The sequence below is a fragment of the Neopsephotus bourkii genome, unplaced genomic scaffold (assembly GCF_033783945.1).
Source record: "Neopsephotus bourkii isolate Nb327-2 ecotype Australia unplaced genomic scaffold, CSIRO-AGI_Nbou_v1 NB_882, whole genome shotgun sequence".
NCBI lineage: Eukaryota > Metazoa > Chordata > Aves > Psittaciformes > Psittacidae > Neopsephotus > Neopsephotus bourkii.
In genome coordinates, this window is record NW_026901376.1 from 469,550 (window position 1) to 484,928 (window position 15,379).

General features: G+C 38.9%; 1 protein-coding gene across 1 annotated transcript in view; it reads right to left on the reverse strand.

Moving 5' to 3' along the window:
* The window catches only part of SDK1 (sidekick cell adhesion molecule 1), a 423,082-nt gene that overhangs the window by 292,215 nt on the left and 115,488 nt on the right, over positions 1-15,379 (reverse strand). The window contains exon 2 of the mRNA XM_061356969.1: positions 5,081-5,240. Within this exon, the coding sequence (XP_061212953.1) occupies positions 5,081-5,240 (160 nt within the window). The remainder of the gene's footprint in view (positions 1-5,080; positions 5,241-15,379) is intronic.

Sequence of the window (15,379 nt, forward strand, 5' to 3'; positions counted from 1 at the left end):
CATACACTACACACACCCACATACAGAGCTTAGTATCTGAACAGGATCAGACAGCATCAAAACAAAGAAGGTAGAAGAAATCTAGTTTAAGTGATAAATGAAGACCATAATCACTGCATTATACATACAATCAAATAATAGACTATAATAGGTTAGACAACCAAGTACAGTGAATTAAAACAAAGCCCAACACCACGGACACATTTCAGCATCTACTGTAACTCCTAGGAGAGTCTGGCTTCCAGAGTATACGAGTTGGAGGCAATCATGCTGTCTGTGTGCCTAAGCTGACACCTCTGGACCCCCTTTGAAGCAACTGGCACATTTTTCCCAGTGATTATGACAGTTTGTACTGGAAAGATAAAGAAGACTCAACTTCTTTGGGAGTTACAGCAAACATGTCCATCAGCACACCAGTACTTGCTGGCCAGTGAGCATATAGCTCTGAATTAGCCACGGTGCCTGTTGCCTGATGAATGTGTCATAAGAAAGAGAGTGAGAAAATAAGTGATTTAGTATTGTACATTGCTAACATTTCTTCCTCTGCTTGTCTATTAAATAGAGGCAAACGTAAAAGCTTCTTTCTTTGGTCTTCATCTCTACTAAGACAGTAATGCAGAGTTAGTTTTTCCTGCCACTAGGACAAAACAGATCAATTGGATCACAAGTGTCCTACTTGAGTTTTCTTTTCTGACTCCCTGAGTTTCAGCAGGAAACATTCTTAATTTGCTGCCTGAAGAAAAGAAAGTCCTTTAAAAATCTACAGTGAAAATCCCACCTACGTTGGGAATTCCACCAAGTCAGTCCAAACCTACTGAGCTCTTGGCTTCTCAGCAGATCTACCAGGTAACCATGTGCGTGGAAGGCAAGCAAAATTAGAAGAATTAAATAACAAAACTGTTAAAAATAGAGATACAACATACCTTTACATTATTTAGACCATGTTGAAAATTGCAGACCTGGGCAAGAGCTAAATAGATATTAACAGAATTTCTGTGTTTACAATTCTGAATAGTCTTTATGTACCTCATATGTCTGATTACTTTTTTAATATACTTTTCCATTGACCTAACAGTAAAAATATTGTTTTCTCTGCTATGCTTTCACTATTCTACTTCTTGTCTGAGATGCGAAAAAGGATACAAACATTGCTGTCTAAATTCAAAGTAAGACTTACTTCACAGACTGAATTCCTGTCAAAGACTAATGCCACTTTTACAGCGACAAGACATAATTTTGCTTTAGTTATGTTTACAGTCTAACTTTCAGGATAGAAGATTTTCCCATTGTACAGATGTCAGGAGGCTATTTAAAGTTTCAGAGGATATCTTCAAGTACTTCAGAAAGTCAGACCAGTTTCCCTGTTTTGAATAGTACAGCCAACCAGAAACTGGTTGCTTAGAAAGTTTCCATAGAAAGATGTAAAGTGACAAGCGTAAAAGAAAAAGCTTCAAGGGAAGTTTTCCAGAGCATAACGTGCTCCATCACCAGGACAGTAATGAGTTAGACTTTAGGGATGAAGTGGTATCAAACACCTAAGGAGAAAAGATGGCTAACGCTTACATTTCACTCTGAATTTCAAATTTACACCCTAATTTTAAATGCTCTAAGAGTTAAAAGTGAACCTTTAGGCTACAGGTTTTTAATAGCCATGATAGTGAAAATAGAATTAAAACCAAATGTATTTAATTAGATAGTCATGTAACTCATTATCTATTCAAACTTTTAAGGGACTTATGCAACAACTGATCTAACTATTTTCATAGAATCATAGAGTAGTTAGGGTTGGAAAGGGCCTTAAGATCATCCAGTTCCAACACCCCTGCCATAGGCAGGGACACCTCACACTAAACTATCTCAACCAAGGCTCTGTTCAACCTGGCCTTGAACACTGCCAGGGATGGAGCATTTACAACTTCCCTGGGCAACCCATTCCAGTGCCTCACCACCCTAACAGGAAAGAACTTTCTCCTTATATCCAATCTAAACTTCCCCTGTTTGTTTTAACCCGTTACCCCTTGTCCTGTCACTACAGTTCCTAATGAAGAATCCCTCCCCAGCATCCTTATAGGCCCCCCTGAGATACTGGAAGGCTGCTATGAGGTTTCCACGCAGCCTTCTCCAGGCTGAACAGCCCCACCTTTCTCAGCCTATCTTCATATGGGAGGTGCTCCAGCCCCCTGATAATCCTTGTGGCCTCCTCTGGACTTGTTCCAACAGTTCCATGTCCTTTCTTATGTTTTAATACAGAATTAAAAAGTGTTCAAAATTCAAAAGACAAATATAATAATCAGATACTTTTAAGAAGTTTGGGAGCAAAGCGTACAGCTGCTTAGACATGACCTCAGTTTCTTAAACTCAAAGAAATCAATACCTTCAGTCCACAAAAGCAAACACGGAAGGCACCCTGGGTGCAGATCTTAATTCAAATGAAAACAAAGAGGGGGGGGGAAAGTCACTGCCTGAACTTTAAGGACTGTTACAGACATAACCAAATTGCTCCTGCAGTCAGCAATACTGATTTGCTTTCATTGCATGTGTCTCAGATCACAAAGAATTTATAAGGTGTTTTTATAAATTCTTAATACAAACTAGAGTATGCATGGTCACTATAAAAGCCAGGCTGTGCACATCATCAGCATCGTTATGCAAGAAAAGCTGTTCACTCAGGGTCACCAATGTCAAAATGCAAAAACTCCAATTACTTCTTTCCTCACTTGGTATGTTATAAGAATCTTTTCAACACTTTTGGCCTGTTACAATATAGACCTTAACTGAGACACATCAAGTAATAGCAATTACAAAAAAAGCTTTGATTGATGATTTAAATTGCAGCAGAAGTCACACTGGAAAGATTCATGCATTTAAACAGAGTATTTAGGCAGGAGAACTGCAGAGCAAACCATTATGGGGTCAAAGTTTAAATTCTGCAACTGGAATTTTCACACCTAAGCATATCTTTTCCTTCCTTTCTTCCATCCTAATGTACCTATGCCAGATAATCCTATTTGAAATTTAAAGTTTTGCATCCCTGCAGAATCGAAACCCTGTTTCACTTATTTCTGACTGGCATTGTAGTAGAAGTGCTGCAACTTTTAAACTAGTGTTTTCGATCAATATGATTTTATTATTATAAAGCAGTAGTTTTCTATCCTCTTACCTCTGTAGCAGATGAAATCAGAAATAAAATGAAGAAAAATATAAAAATGCAAAATTAATATATGCAGCTTGTATCATGACCTGATGCTGACTAGATTAAATTAAGTCCAATGATAAGAACAAGGTACTGTACATAGATATGTATACGCACAGCTTGGGACAGGTGTGTCCAATACACGATTCCAACTTGCACTGTAATACACAGTCAAATTCTCATTTTGCATTAGGATGTGCACTGATTTAAGAAACACCATCGCATTCTGATCTTTGTTTCAAAATGTCACACATTCCTATTCGGGTTTCTCCTACTATCATGCAATGTGAGTCTCTCAGTGACTAGCATATCTACAAAGCTTGAGCTCCAACCTTTGCTTTGCTGCTGATTCCACTTTCATGTTTTTTGTCCTTCCTCACCATTTCTTTGTCTTACTTTCTCAGTGTCTTACGTGGTTGAGAGTTGTTGTCCGCTCCTTCTACCAAGAAGCTGCAACAGACTGCTGTTGATCAAAACAAGTGGCATTTACACAAAGTGACATTCAAACCTTCTGTGATTAATTGTGCTATTAGAGTTGGGTTTTTATTTTCTAGTAAGTATTCACAAATCTGTTCTAAATGTGTATATGGCTCAAATTGAGATATCAATGGATTTCAAGGTTTCAGAACAGCAAACATTAATAGATGCAATTACTCAGGACTAAGTGGTCTCACCTAAATCAAGTCTTTAATTTCTAGGAAAGTACACACAGAATTGTATGTTTGGTTGGAAACTGCTAAATACTTTATGTGCTAAATGGCAAGAAAGAGTTTTAACTTGTTATTTAAGGGACTTTTTTCCCTACTACTCTATAAATGTCAATTATATCAAAAATAGAATTAATGTTAGTTACAATTTTGAAAATCATTGAAAAAATAACTACTACCTTGTGTAACAATATAGAACTTTATACCATTACTTGCATTTTTATACTAATCTATACTATAAATTCTGTCTATAGTGACAGAGCACAACTTTTCCTTACCTTAAGCAACGTAATGATGAAATTGCAGCATTTAGCTTGCTTGGCTAAAGAGACAAATGCTGTACAAGGGCTCTGTCTGTCACATACCCATGCCTTTTAACTTCTGAATTCACCGTGTAACTTCAACAAAATTTCAGAGCAACAGATAAGTTACAGAAATATTGAACTGCTATAAGGTTATGGAAATTGCCAATTGCATAGGGGAGAGCCTGTTAATGCTCCCAATAAAAGGAAAGCAGATAACACTTGGCTGTTTTGAACTTCGATATTTGGCCAGCCATCTGCTGCCTGCCAGCGAAAATGCACCTCTGATTAGCCCTAGTATGGTTTTTTCTCTTCCACAATGGGATGTCTTGTGGAATATGAAGGGAGTCAGTGAGGTCTTGGGAGGCAAAGTGCACAATTACAGAGGAAGTTTGTTAAAATAGAAGATAAATTTTCACACTCTCAGAAGTAAAACTGAAAGTTTCATATGCAATTTAGATAGGCCACCTTCTAGAACTTATTGAAAAGGATAGTCCCACAAAGCTTATCTTCATTCAAGGATGAGTAGCACATCATATGTAACATTTACCTAAGGAATACACCTGCTATTTATTACAAACACATGAAAGGTTGCATCTCCACCAAAAAAAGCATTTTTGGTACTTAAAATTCTGTTAGGACCTTCGGTTTGAAATGTCAAATATCATTTTTAGCAAAAGACACTCTCTCATAGAGATCTTACTTCTTTGCAGAAACCAGTCATTCTTCATGCCAAAAAAAACCTGGCAATGTACCAGTAGTACCTATAAAGCTGGTTTGAGGTATTAGGGATTTGGGAGAAAAGGGGAGTGTTTGTTTTGGGTTTCTTTTATTTTGCAATTACGCTTAGAGAAGACTATTATATAGTTTTTATTTACTTATATTCACTGGAGTAGGCGGTTATTTCACTGTCGTTGCGTAACCACTTAAATTCCAAGGGCCAGCTGCCTTCGGCAAGGCACGTAAGTACAAGTCGATTTCCTTCCAAGTGTATCTGAGGCAAGCCTGGTTCAGTCTTGAAGTATGGAGCAACATCATCTGAAAGGAAAAGAGAAAATGGCTCTGTAAGCTATTCAAGTGAGCATAGTATAAACCACCAATATTTAGCTCATTTCTTCTCAAAACGGCCATCATAATAACAAGAACCGCCATGATTCAGCAGTCAAGTCTTACACTTACATTCCTAACTAAGCCTTACCTTGAGAACCGGAATTCACAAGACCTTGATAATCTTAGCCCTTAGTACTTACTGAGAAGTACCCACTCAGACAAGCTTTTGTCCATGTTTTCTGTTTACACTGATAAGGATTTCAGCATTGTCTCCTGCAGCAGGCAGTGAACAGCCCTATATCAGGATGGTTTTCCACCACTCCTCTGTGAGGATTAAATCCACTCAAAGGTTTGGGTATTTTTATTTCCTGAATAATCTTGGATAGAAATGTAATCTTGGATAGAAATGATTATCACAGCAGGAGAAGTCTCTGGGTAAATGAAGAATCTGGGCAGAAAAACGACTCTAGATAAAAAAAAACACCTCACAAAATTGCAAGATTAATGTGTTTTTCAAAGTTATTGCCAACCAAAATGTGTTAAATTATATTACCTGAAGCCACTAATAGATTTTGAATGAGGGTACTTCAATAACACTCAAGGGTCACACAGACTCAAACTCTTGCTCTCCCGTGGATCACAAATGCTCAAAATACTTCCAAGTAGCAAAATTCTCGACTGGTAGATTGCCAAAGCTCCACTCAAACACATATTTACTACAAGCCTACACCTGCTGGAGACCCACCCCTGTCACCTCTGGAAGACGAAGGTTTTCATACCTTATGTGTTAAGTTTCCACTTGTAACCATGCAGGAACTGCAGGCTTAATCTTAGAAATTTATAAATAGCTTTGAAGTTTAGAAATACCTCCTATAATCAAATTAACTTGTTTATATATATATATATATATATATATAAACCACACAAGTTAGATTCAAAGTTGGCCATTTAATACAAAATATGGAATAAGATTTAATAGCTAGATGTTACTGCACTCTTTTATGAGTACAGTGCATGTGTGTATGTATTTTATATATATGAAACACCAAAAAAAAACTAAACCCACAAACCACAGACATTGTCCTATTGAACTAACCATTCAACTGAATTGCTCATCTTTCTTTTAAATCTGAGTTTAGATAAAGCTCAGGTATTTTCATCCTGACTTTTGAAAGCGTTTAGGGTCTCTTCACAGTTTCTGGGGAACTTACCTCAAGTATCACTCAAGACTGAGTGAGATTTTTGAATCCACAGGTCACTTACTGTACTCTCTAATAGCTGATAGCCATGAGGCAGCACCCACGTGCACTAGGGAAGGAGGAGCTCAAGGAGTGCCAGAGGCTTTTGGGGTGCCCCAAGGTCCCACACCACTGATCGGGATGGCAGTGGGTACACAGCTCTCCCTGGTGACTTCAGCCTCTCTAACTTTTATCTTTTGCTTTGCCCCTTATCAGGGAATTGTTATGACTTCCCATGGCAACACAAGGTCCCCACCAGCCGAATCGCACAGCCCCAGGGTAGCAGCGGTGCTTCAGCTGAGCATGGTCAAGGCATCACAGGTTGCCAAACTCTTTACTGGCAGTAAAGTTGCACATCAGCTGCATACGCACTTGATGGCTTGCACTAACAAATTCTCTTCCTAGTTTTTAGAATTTAACTTCAGAAAGATAGTTATTTCTGCAGTGAAAAAGCAAGTCATCTCAAAGCAATATGTATAAACTACTGCACAAAATGCAAACTGAATTAAGTATTTTGAGGTAAGGCCCTTTGCTGATGCATAGCATGTTAACAGATTTGTTTTTCAAGCAACCTGATTGAGGGCTAGTGCAGAGCAGTAATATTTTCTTTAAATTGGACATACAGGAAGCTATGACAGTTCAATGGATGAGAAAATAGGAACAGTTCCATACTATCAGATAGTTCCTAGCAAACCTAAACCATTTTTTTGCACTCCTCCACTTTATTACATGACTAAGATTACATTCTGCAAAGCTGCTTTATTTTTTTTTGTTTTAATGACGCAAATATTGTGAATAAGTCTTATCTCAATTCCCATTTTCTCCTAACTCATAAAATCAACCAATATTTTAAAACCTTATAAAGAAAAAATTAAGTCAGGGTTAGACGATGTTAGTGGAATACAGTCATTTTACCCAGAGCAATAAGCAATTTTTTACATGGTTATTTCTAAACAAGGGAGGAAACGTTAAATCCTTTCAGAGACTTCACATATATTTTGGGAAGTCTCCTAATGAGTTACAAGACACACATTCTATCCCTGCAACATTACAGATGTCAGACTTCCTCTGGAAATAGAAGGCAGGGAGTTGTGCTGGTATTTAGGGGAAGAGGTTGCAACAGAGTCCTTTGAAATAGCAATGCCAAGTCATAGAATCATAGAATAGTTAGGGCTGGAAAGGACCTTAAGATCATCCAGTTCCAACCCCCCCTGCCATGGGGAGGGACACCTCACACTAAACCATCTCAACCAAGGCTTCATCCAACCTGGTCTTGAACAACACCAGGGACGGAGCATTCACAACCTCCCTGGGCACCCCATTCCAGTGCCTCACCACCCTAACAGGAAAGAATTTCTACCTTATATCCAATCTAAACTTCCCCTGTTTAAGTTTTAACCCATTACCCCTTGTCCTATCACTACAGTCCCTAATGAAGAGTTCCTCCCCAGCATCCCTATAGGCCCCCTTCAGATACCGGAAGGCTGCTATGAGGTCTCCACGCAGCCTTCTCTTCTCCAGGCTGAAGAGCCCCAACTTTCTCAGCCTATCTTCATACAGGAGGTGCTCCAGTCCCCGATCATCCTCGTGGCCTCCTCTGGACTTGTTCCAACAGCTCCATGCCCTTTTTATGTTGAGGACACCAGAACTGCACGCAATACTGCAAGTGAGGTCTCACAAGAGCAGAGGGGCAGGATCACCTCCTTCAACCTGCTGGTCACACTCCTTTTGATGCAGCCCAGGATACGGCTGGCTTTCTGGGCTGCAAGCACACACTGAAGCCAGCTCATGTTCATTTTCTCATCGACCAGCACCCCCAAGTCCTTCTCCGCAGGGCTGCTCTGAATCTCTTCTCTGCCCAACCTGTAGCTGTGTCTGGGATTGCTCCGACCCAGGTGTAGGACCTTTCACTTGTCATAGTTAAAGTTCATGAGGTTGGCATCAGCCCACCTCACAAGCGTGTTAAGGCCCCTCTGGATGGCATTCCTTTCCTCCAGCATATCAACCAAACCACACAAGCTTGGTGTCATCGACAAACTTGCTGACAGCACACTCAATCCCATTGTCCATGTCAGCGACAAAGATGTTGAACAAGACCGGTTCCAGCACTGATCCCTGAAAACAGTGATGCTTACTTGATGTATAGAGAGGATCATGAAATGAGCTTGTTAAACTACTCTGTTCTTCAGGAAAGTTGAGCCATTCAGGGAGATTACACTGAAACTGGAATCTGCACTATAATCTTCTACCCAAGTAATTTGTTGATCCTGTTTTTCAGCAATTTAAAGACTCGAGCAGCATAACCTCTTTCATTATTTCACTCTGAATTATCCATTTACTCCTCCTAACTTACACCTTTCCAAGAAAAAATGATTTATTTGAAAGACAAAGACTGCTGCCCACAAGTCTATCATTCAGCCTTACATTTGCTACTCAAATATTCCAAACCCAATGATGCTGCAACCCACTCAGAGCTATCTCCCATTTAAAGTATCACAATCAAGCTCGTATTACATGAAAGTCATTCTCAAAACTCAATCCAATTCTGGTAGAAGCTAAAATTTAATAGACCTACAGGAATATTTTTATAAAGAATATGGCATGGTTTATAAATTACCCCAGCTCTCTGGAAGATTTACTTAAACCCTTGAAGTAATTTTATCTTCTAATCTTTTATTCCTGATTTTCTCATCAATCACATACCATCAGTTTATCAAATTCAATTATATAATCAGAGCTCACTAAATATTCACTGAAAGCAGAAATGAAAATAAAATACTGAGCAAAGATTCCACGAAGAGAGGTAGCAGTAAAGCTCTGATGACTTTGGCATTTCTGCAGCACGGTGCTGCTCACACCTCAGACACGGGATCAAAACAGCGCTGCACTCTAAGCGTTGTATCTTTAAGCTGTAATGGAAAGCAGGATTTTAAACTGGACCTACTGGGACAAGCTTAGTTGTTACAGAGCATCCCAGGGAAAGAGGAAAATTGGCAGGAACCATGGAAGAAACACACCTCAGAAAGAAAAACGTATGAAAGAAGGAACTGGCTAAGGGATTGAAGATGCAAGGGGGTCATTTAATAGGTATAAGGTACTTGTGCTTCACTAATTAAATACAGGAAGGGCTCACCATGAGGCTGACCTTGGCCAGTCAAGGGTTTAGAAGCCATGAGACCACCTCAGTTTTAATTCTCTTGAAGGCTGGAGCAAAAAGCTAATAAAAAGCCTATCTGAGTGCTAGAAACAGGGATAACAAAATACCGGGACTAATATTCTGCCTACACAAAAAAGTGAAAAGCAAGCATTCATGAAATACACTGTTGCTTATTTCCAAATGCTAAATGTGTTAATACTTGAGCCTTGCTGGCTTTTCAGCTATGCTGATTTAAAAATAAAAATAATAATGACAAAAAATTATCTGAGTTGCAAGGAGGTGTGAAAGGAAGAGGCGCCAGTCCCTTGGCACATACAGACAGCTTCTACAAGTGTTCATAAAGTCTGCTCACCAAACTCGCTAGCATCCTTTCTAGGACCCTTAAAAGCATGGTGTAGCTTTATTTTTATGTAATTCTCAAGAAAAAATAGGGTCGAATATGCCAAAATTAACCAGAAATTTGCTCCAAAACATGCCTGCCCTCCTTTTGTATATCATTAAACTTCAAGAGTCCTATTACACTGCCAGGTTAGCTCACCTATTTTCTTTTTTTTTGGTACATGCAAAGCCTAACATTGATTTTTATCTCATAAAATAGCTTCAGGGCCTATTTCAACAACACCCATACACTTTTGTTTGGATTAATGCTGACATACAACTACAAAAATGGTGCTGTATGCAATTGTTACCTGCTGTGGGCTTCTCCCCAGCCCTTAGCGGACAAGATGCATCATAGAAAAGCCAAGAACTTGCTCATATTCTATTCTCCCTGAAAATCATGTTCAGGCATGAGGCTACAAATGCAATCTGCACAAGGGGAAGGCAGCCTGACCATACAGCTTTGTACTGAATGGCACAAAAAATCCCAGGAGTTGCTATGCATTAGTTAACCAAGGGAGCATAACCCACAAGGACAGCGTGAGTGAACATGACTTCAGAAACTGAGGACAGTACCAACTCAAAGACCTCAAACATACCCTCTAATAAACTAACAAAGTCTGGCCAATGATTCTTAGCCTTTGTCGTGGTTTAAGCCCAGTCAGCCATGCAGTCTCTCTCGCATTCCCCCCCTTCTTCCCTCCCCCAGCTCCCAGAGGGATGGGGAGGAGAACTGAAAGAGTGTAACTCCCATGGATTGAGATAAGAACAGTCCAGTAACTAAGGTATAACACAAACCACTACTGCTACCATTAATAATAATAATGATAAGTGAAATTACAAGGGAAGAGAATACGATACCACCCGCTGACCAATACCTAGCCCAACCCCACAGTGCCCTAGCCCTTCTGGGTAACCCTCAGTTACATCCTTGGCATGATGTGCTGTGGTATGGAATACCTCTTTGGTCAGTTTGGGTCAGGTGTCCTGTCTCTGATTCCTCCCTGCTTCTCCTCCTCCCTGGCAGAGCATGAGGCTCAGAAAGTCCTTGGTCAGACTAAACATCTGACCTGCAACTAAAAACATCGGTGTTATCAGTGCTGTTCCCAGGCCGAAAGTCAAAACCACAGCACTGCACCAGCTACTAAGAAGGAGAAAAAATGTTCCTGCTGAACCCAGGACACCTTCTAACGGCTCACATTTGTAAAATACATAAAGCAAAGTCAGATCAAATAGATCTTGTGGTTACTACAGGGTGCTACAAGATCCTGTAAGCAGTGTTGCAGTGCTGTCCCCCAGCAGTTCATATACATTTAAGTTAAGCTGCAATTTGATTTTGAACACTTCTATCCTACTGAGAAAAGAAACCCTACTCCATAGAAGTACCACATCACCTTCATCAGGGAAACCAATTCAACCACACACTGTTGAAATCTCCGCATTTTTTGGATACCAACAGTTTTGGGTAAAATCATGTGCTCACATCTTGAGAAAATCAGTTACCATAATCACAAACACATTCAGAGGAAGAATAATGTAATGGGTGCCAGGAACACGTTAAGAGATCCTGCCATTGCTATTTGTCTCTATTATGTCACTCTACTTTTAAGTCATTTTTAGGTGAGCCAATATTGAATGTTAAAAGTAGATTAACCTGTTCATGAATCAGCGAGTCAGAGCAAATACAGCTCAATCACTAACAAATATCATTTGAGCAGCTGTCTTTCCATCACTCACTTCACCCAATGGATCTGATACTGGAAATAAATCTTCGACTGAGATACATTTTTCAATAAACTCAAGCAAAAGCACAACTGTTTTATTAAAAAACACACCTATATTGACTTTATCTTATTAGTCCATAGTCAAGGCATGATGCACATCACCCCTTCTTCATATGCATGTCTGAAGTTCCAATCTACTGGCACAGAAAAATAGAGAACAGGATTTCTCTGAGGAATTTTCCAGGAAAATGAGACTAGATAAATAAATTACATACGGAGACTGAATCATCAGCCCAGGAGAAGAGCAACAATATAGAAATGCTTTTGCTCTCCCTGTTTGCAGGGAAAAGGGATGTGAGCCATCTTCAGGTAGGTTAATGATAACTGCTGTAAAGGAGTATTTTAAAAGATCTGTATAGAGGATTGAATGTGTAATACGAAAGTACAGGTAAATTAAAACACAAACTAGAGTCAGGAAAACCAAACTAAAGACACGAAGAATCTTTTCAGCAATCCAAAGAAAGTAGGTACAAACTGTGGAGAGCAGAATCCCATCAAGACAGATTAAAGTTCAGCTGTGACACTCACAAGCTGATGTTTCAGAGTTGTGTGCAAGCTGCTCTATACTGATTGACAGCTGGTAACAGCAGCCTTCTGGGGAAGGAGGACCATTTTCTTCTTATTCCCAATTTGGATATGGAAAAGATTTTTTCCTTTTCAAAAGGACCTTGTAATCTTATTATCTTTGTTCGTGACACAGATGCATACATGTGCTAGCTCTGGATGCAAGCTGTATTCTCTTGTGGAAATGAACTTCAATAGCTTATCTAGCATAGGAATTCAGCATTACTACATAGTAAATCTTGGGCAATGTAACACGAAGTCAGATTGAACTCAGATATATTTGAATCAATCTCCTTTTGAATTCAGACCTAAAAATGCATTGCTGAGATACTGTGAAAGTTAGTATATGATCTATTCATAAGCTGTCAACAATTGTCAAACATACATTAGAGCATTCAGTCACTTTAAGTGCATTGATTTGCAGGAAGGCTATTCCACGCAAAATATTGGATATTTGAGATTCAAATTTTCTTATTTGGACGTCTGACATAAATCACCAAGTACAACAATTAAATTTAAATTGCATTTTACTGCCACATTCTAAGCCTCAATCTGAAAGGACTGATGTATCACAGGGAGTATTTCATTAAAATAGCAGGTTATTTTTCAAGTATACTGCCACAGTTAAGATTTTTTCACACAATGGCATAAAGCATTCCCTTAAAGTGGATTTCCTGAACTTTTATCAAAGACAGTATCTGCTTTTATATTGGAACGGTACTGAAGCAACTGTATTTAAATCAGTCTTTCTTCCTCAGTTTCATAAGTCAAGTAAATGAGCCCAAACTACCCATTTTTATCCCCCTATAGATGAGAGAGATAAGCTGCTTGCTGGATACCTCTGCTATCATTTCTAAATGCAAATACAGTATCAGCTGAGGTTGATGGATAGTGCTTTTAAAGGTTTAATTGGGGATGGAATTAAATTGGTTTAGGACTCAGCAAGTTGTGTGAGGAAACCTACATATTTCAGGATGAAGTGACATTTATTTCTTTTAAATGCACAGTCACTGGGAGACAGGATTTCAATGGGTAACTTTTCACGCCTTCAATAGGTCAAATGACTAATTGGCAAGTAAGTTATTGGGTAATTGCCAATCATATATTTGATATGGATGGAAGAAATATTGAATTTCAGATTGCATAACTGTTGCACGCTATCCCAAGAGGAAAACTAAACCTTCTGTAATGTATAGATATGAGTAGCTTTCATAACTCAGTAGAATAGGATTCCTGAATGACAAGAATGAATGTTTCACACTGACATTAGATGTAGTTTTTTTAATGCTTTTTTTAATTGAAGCATCACTTCTCTATTGCAGGTATCTAAATGGCATTACACATTCCTAAGCTCCTAATTTCTTCATGTAAGCAGATCAAATGTTTTTCCCATCTTCATTAATACATAGTATTGTTTAAAAGAACAAACATCACAATTCATTCCCTTTGAAACTTCTAACATTCAAAGATACACACCACAAAACTACTTGCTACAGGAAAATCTGTTAAAGCATTTCAACATTTCTCCCCTACAAACAGCTTTAGATGGACCACAGATATGTATTTACATACTATGCTAAGAAAAAGCAACAGAAAAAAGCTAGAGCAAGCTTTTTATGATAAAGAAAATCTTACAATCACTGGTTGCTTAAAGTCTTCACAAATAACCTTTGCATTCATAAAACCTGCTCCCCAGTGCTCTGTCATCTATTCAAAACCCATCCTTTCATTCACTACAGGATCCTTCCTGAAGAAGAGTTCCCTTTAGGGAAAAGATTTCTGAAGTTTTATTAGAAACACTCAAAACCAAACTGAAAGGAGGAGAGCCCACAGAAGGACAAAAGAGTTTTTATGGGACCTGGGCTCTGACAGACAAAATAGAGTGGTTGGTAACATCACTCCATGTAGAATTCACCATAAAAATCTCCTGGTTATCCCCAAATACCCTGAGAAAGATTTTCCCACATGCAATTGTAGCATTCTTTTCTGAAAATTGATTTCTATAGCAGTTCAGCCAAGGAGAAAAAAAAAAATAATGAGCTGATATCATTTTAACTGAGCCTCAAGCAGCTCCTGATGTATTAACCTAAAGTCCCACTAAGGTTTCTTTTTCCCCCTTTAATTCTTACACCTCTTGTTTTAGTTTCATTTTCCGGCCTCCTGTATACTTCCGCTGAGTCAGGGGAATAGAAAAGAAAGGATTGTTGTATATCAGAAACAAATCACAATTCATAGCTTCATGAAGTCATGGAATATCTGCTGTAAGATTTACATAAAGAAGCTACAGGTGATGTTCTTAATTCTGCAGCTCTTTTTGAGGATGAACTACACTAAACAGGACTTATTTTTGGAAATACTCATGAGGATACCTTAAAGGAAGATACAGGTGCACTGAGAGCAAAAGACAGGAGTGAACAAAGTGGGCAAAGAAAAGAGAATCCATTAGCTATCAACACCAAATCAAAAACCTCCAAAGAAACCTACAGCCTCTCTGGGCTGAATGTGGCATTAAAGCATAGCCTCCACTCTTTTTATATTCTCTTCATATCTAGTGATGTTTACAAAGGCTTGCGGAGCTCTCAAGGAAATATGTTGTTAGTGTTTAAATCTCGGCACACAGCAGGTGGAAGGCAAAACTGCCTCACAGAGAGAATCCAAATATAGCAGGATTTCCTTCATTATTTTAACTGCAGAGGAAGCTGCTGTTGCTACTCCATAATCTACAATCTCCAGCTACTGTAAGGCTGGTCTGATCACACTGATATTTGTCCCTCAGTATGTATATACACAATAAATATTCCAGCTGACACCAGGATGAAGGCAGGATGAAACCCCACGGAACATTTAACAGAATAGAAAAGATGAAAACACAGACGTGCTTTCCACAAGCTCATCCATGGTGTAAGAGGCGTTTTCAGCTGGTTATTCTGTAGAAGATAAATCAAAAAGGTAAACAGCTGAGGACTGCCTGCAAGTACCAGCACAGAAGTACAAGTGCAGCAAGAG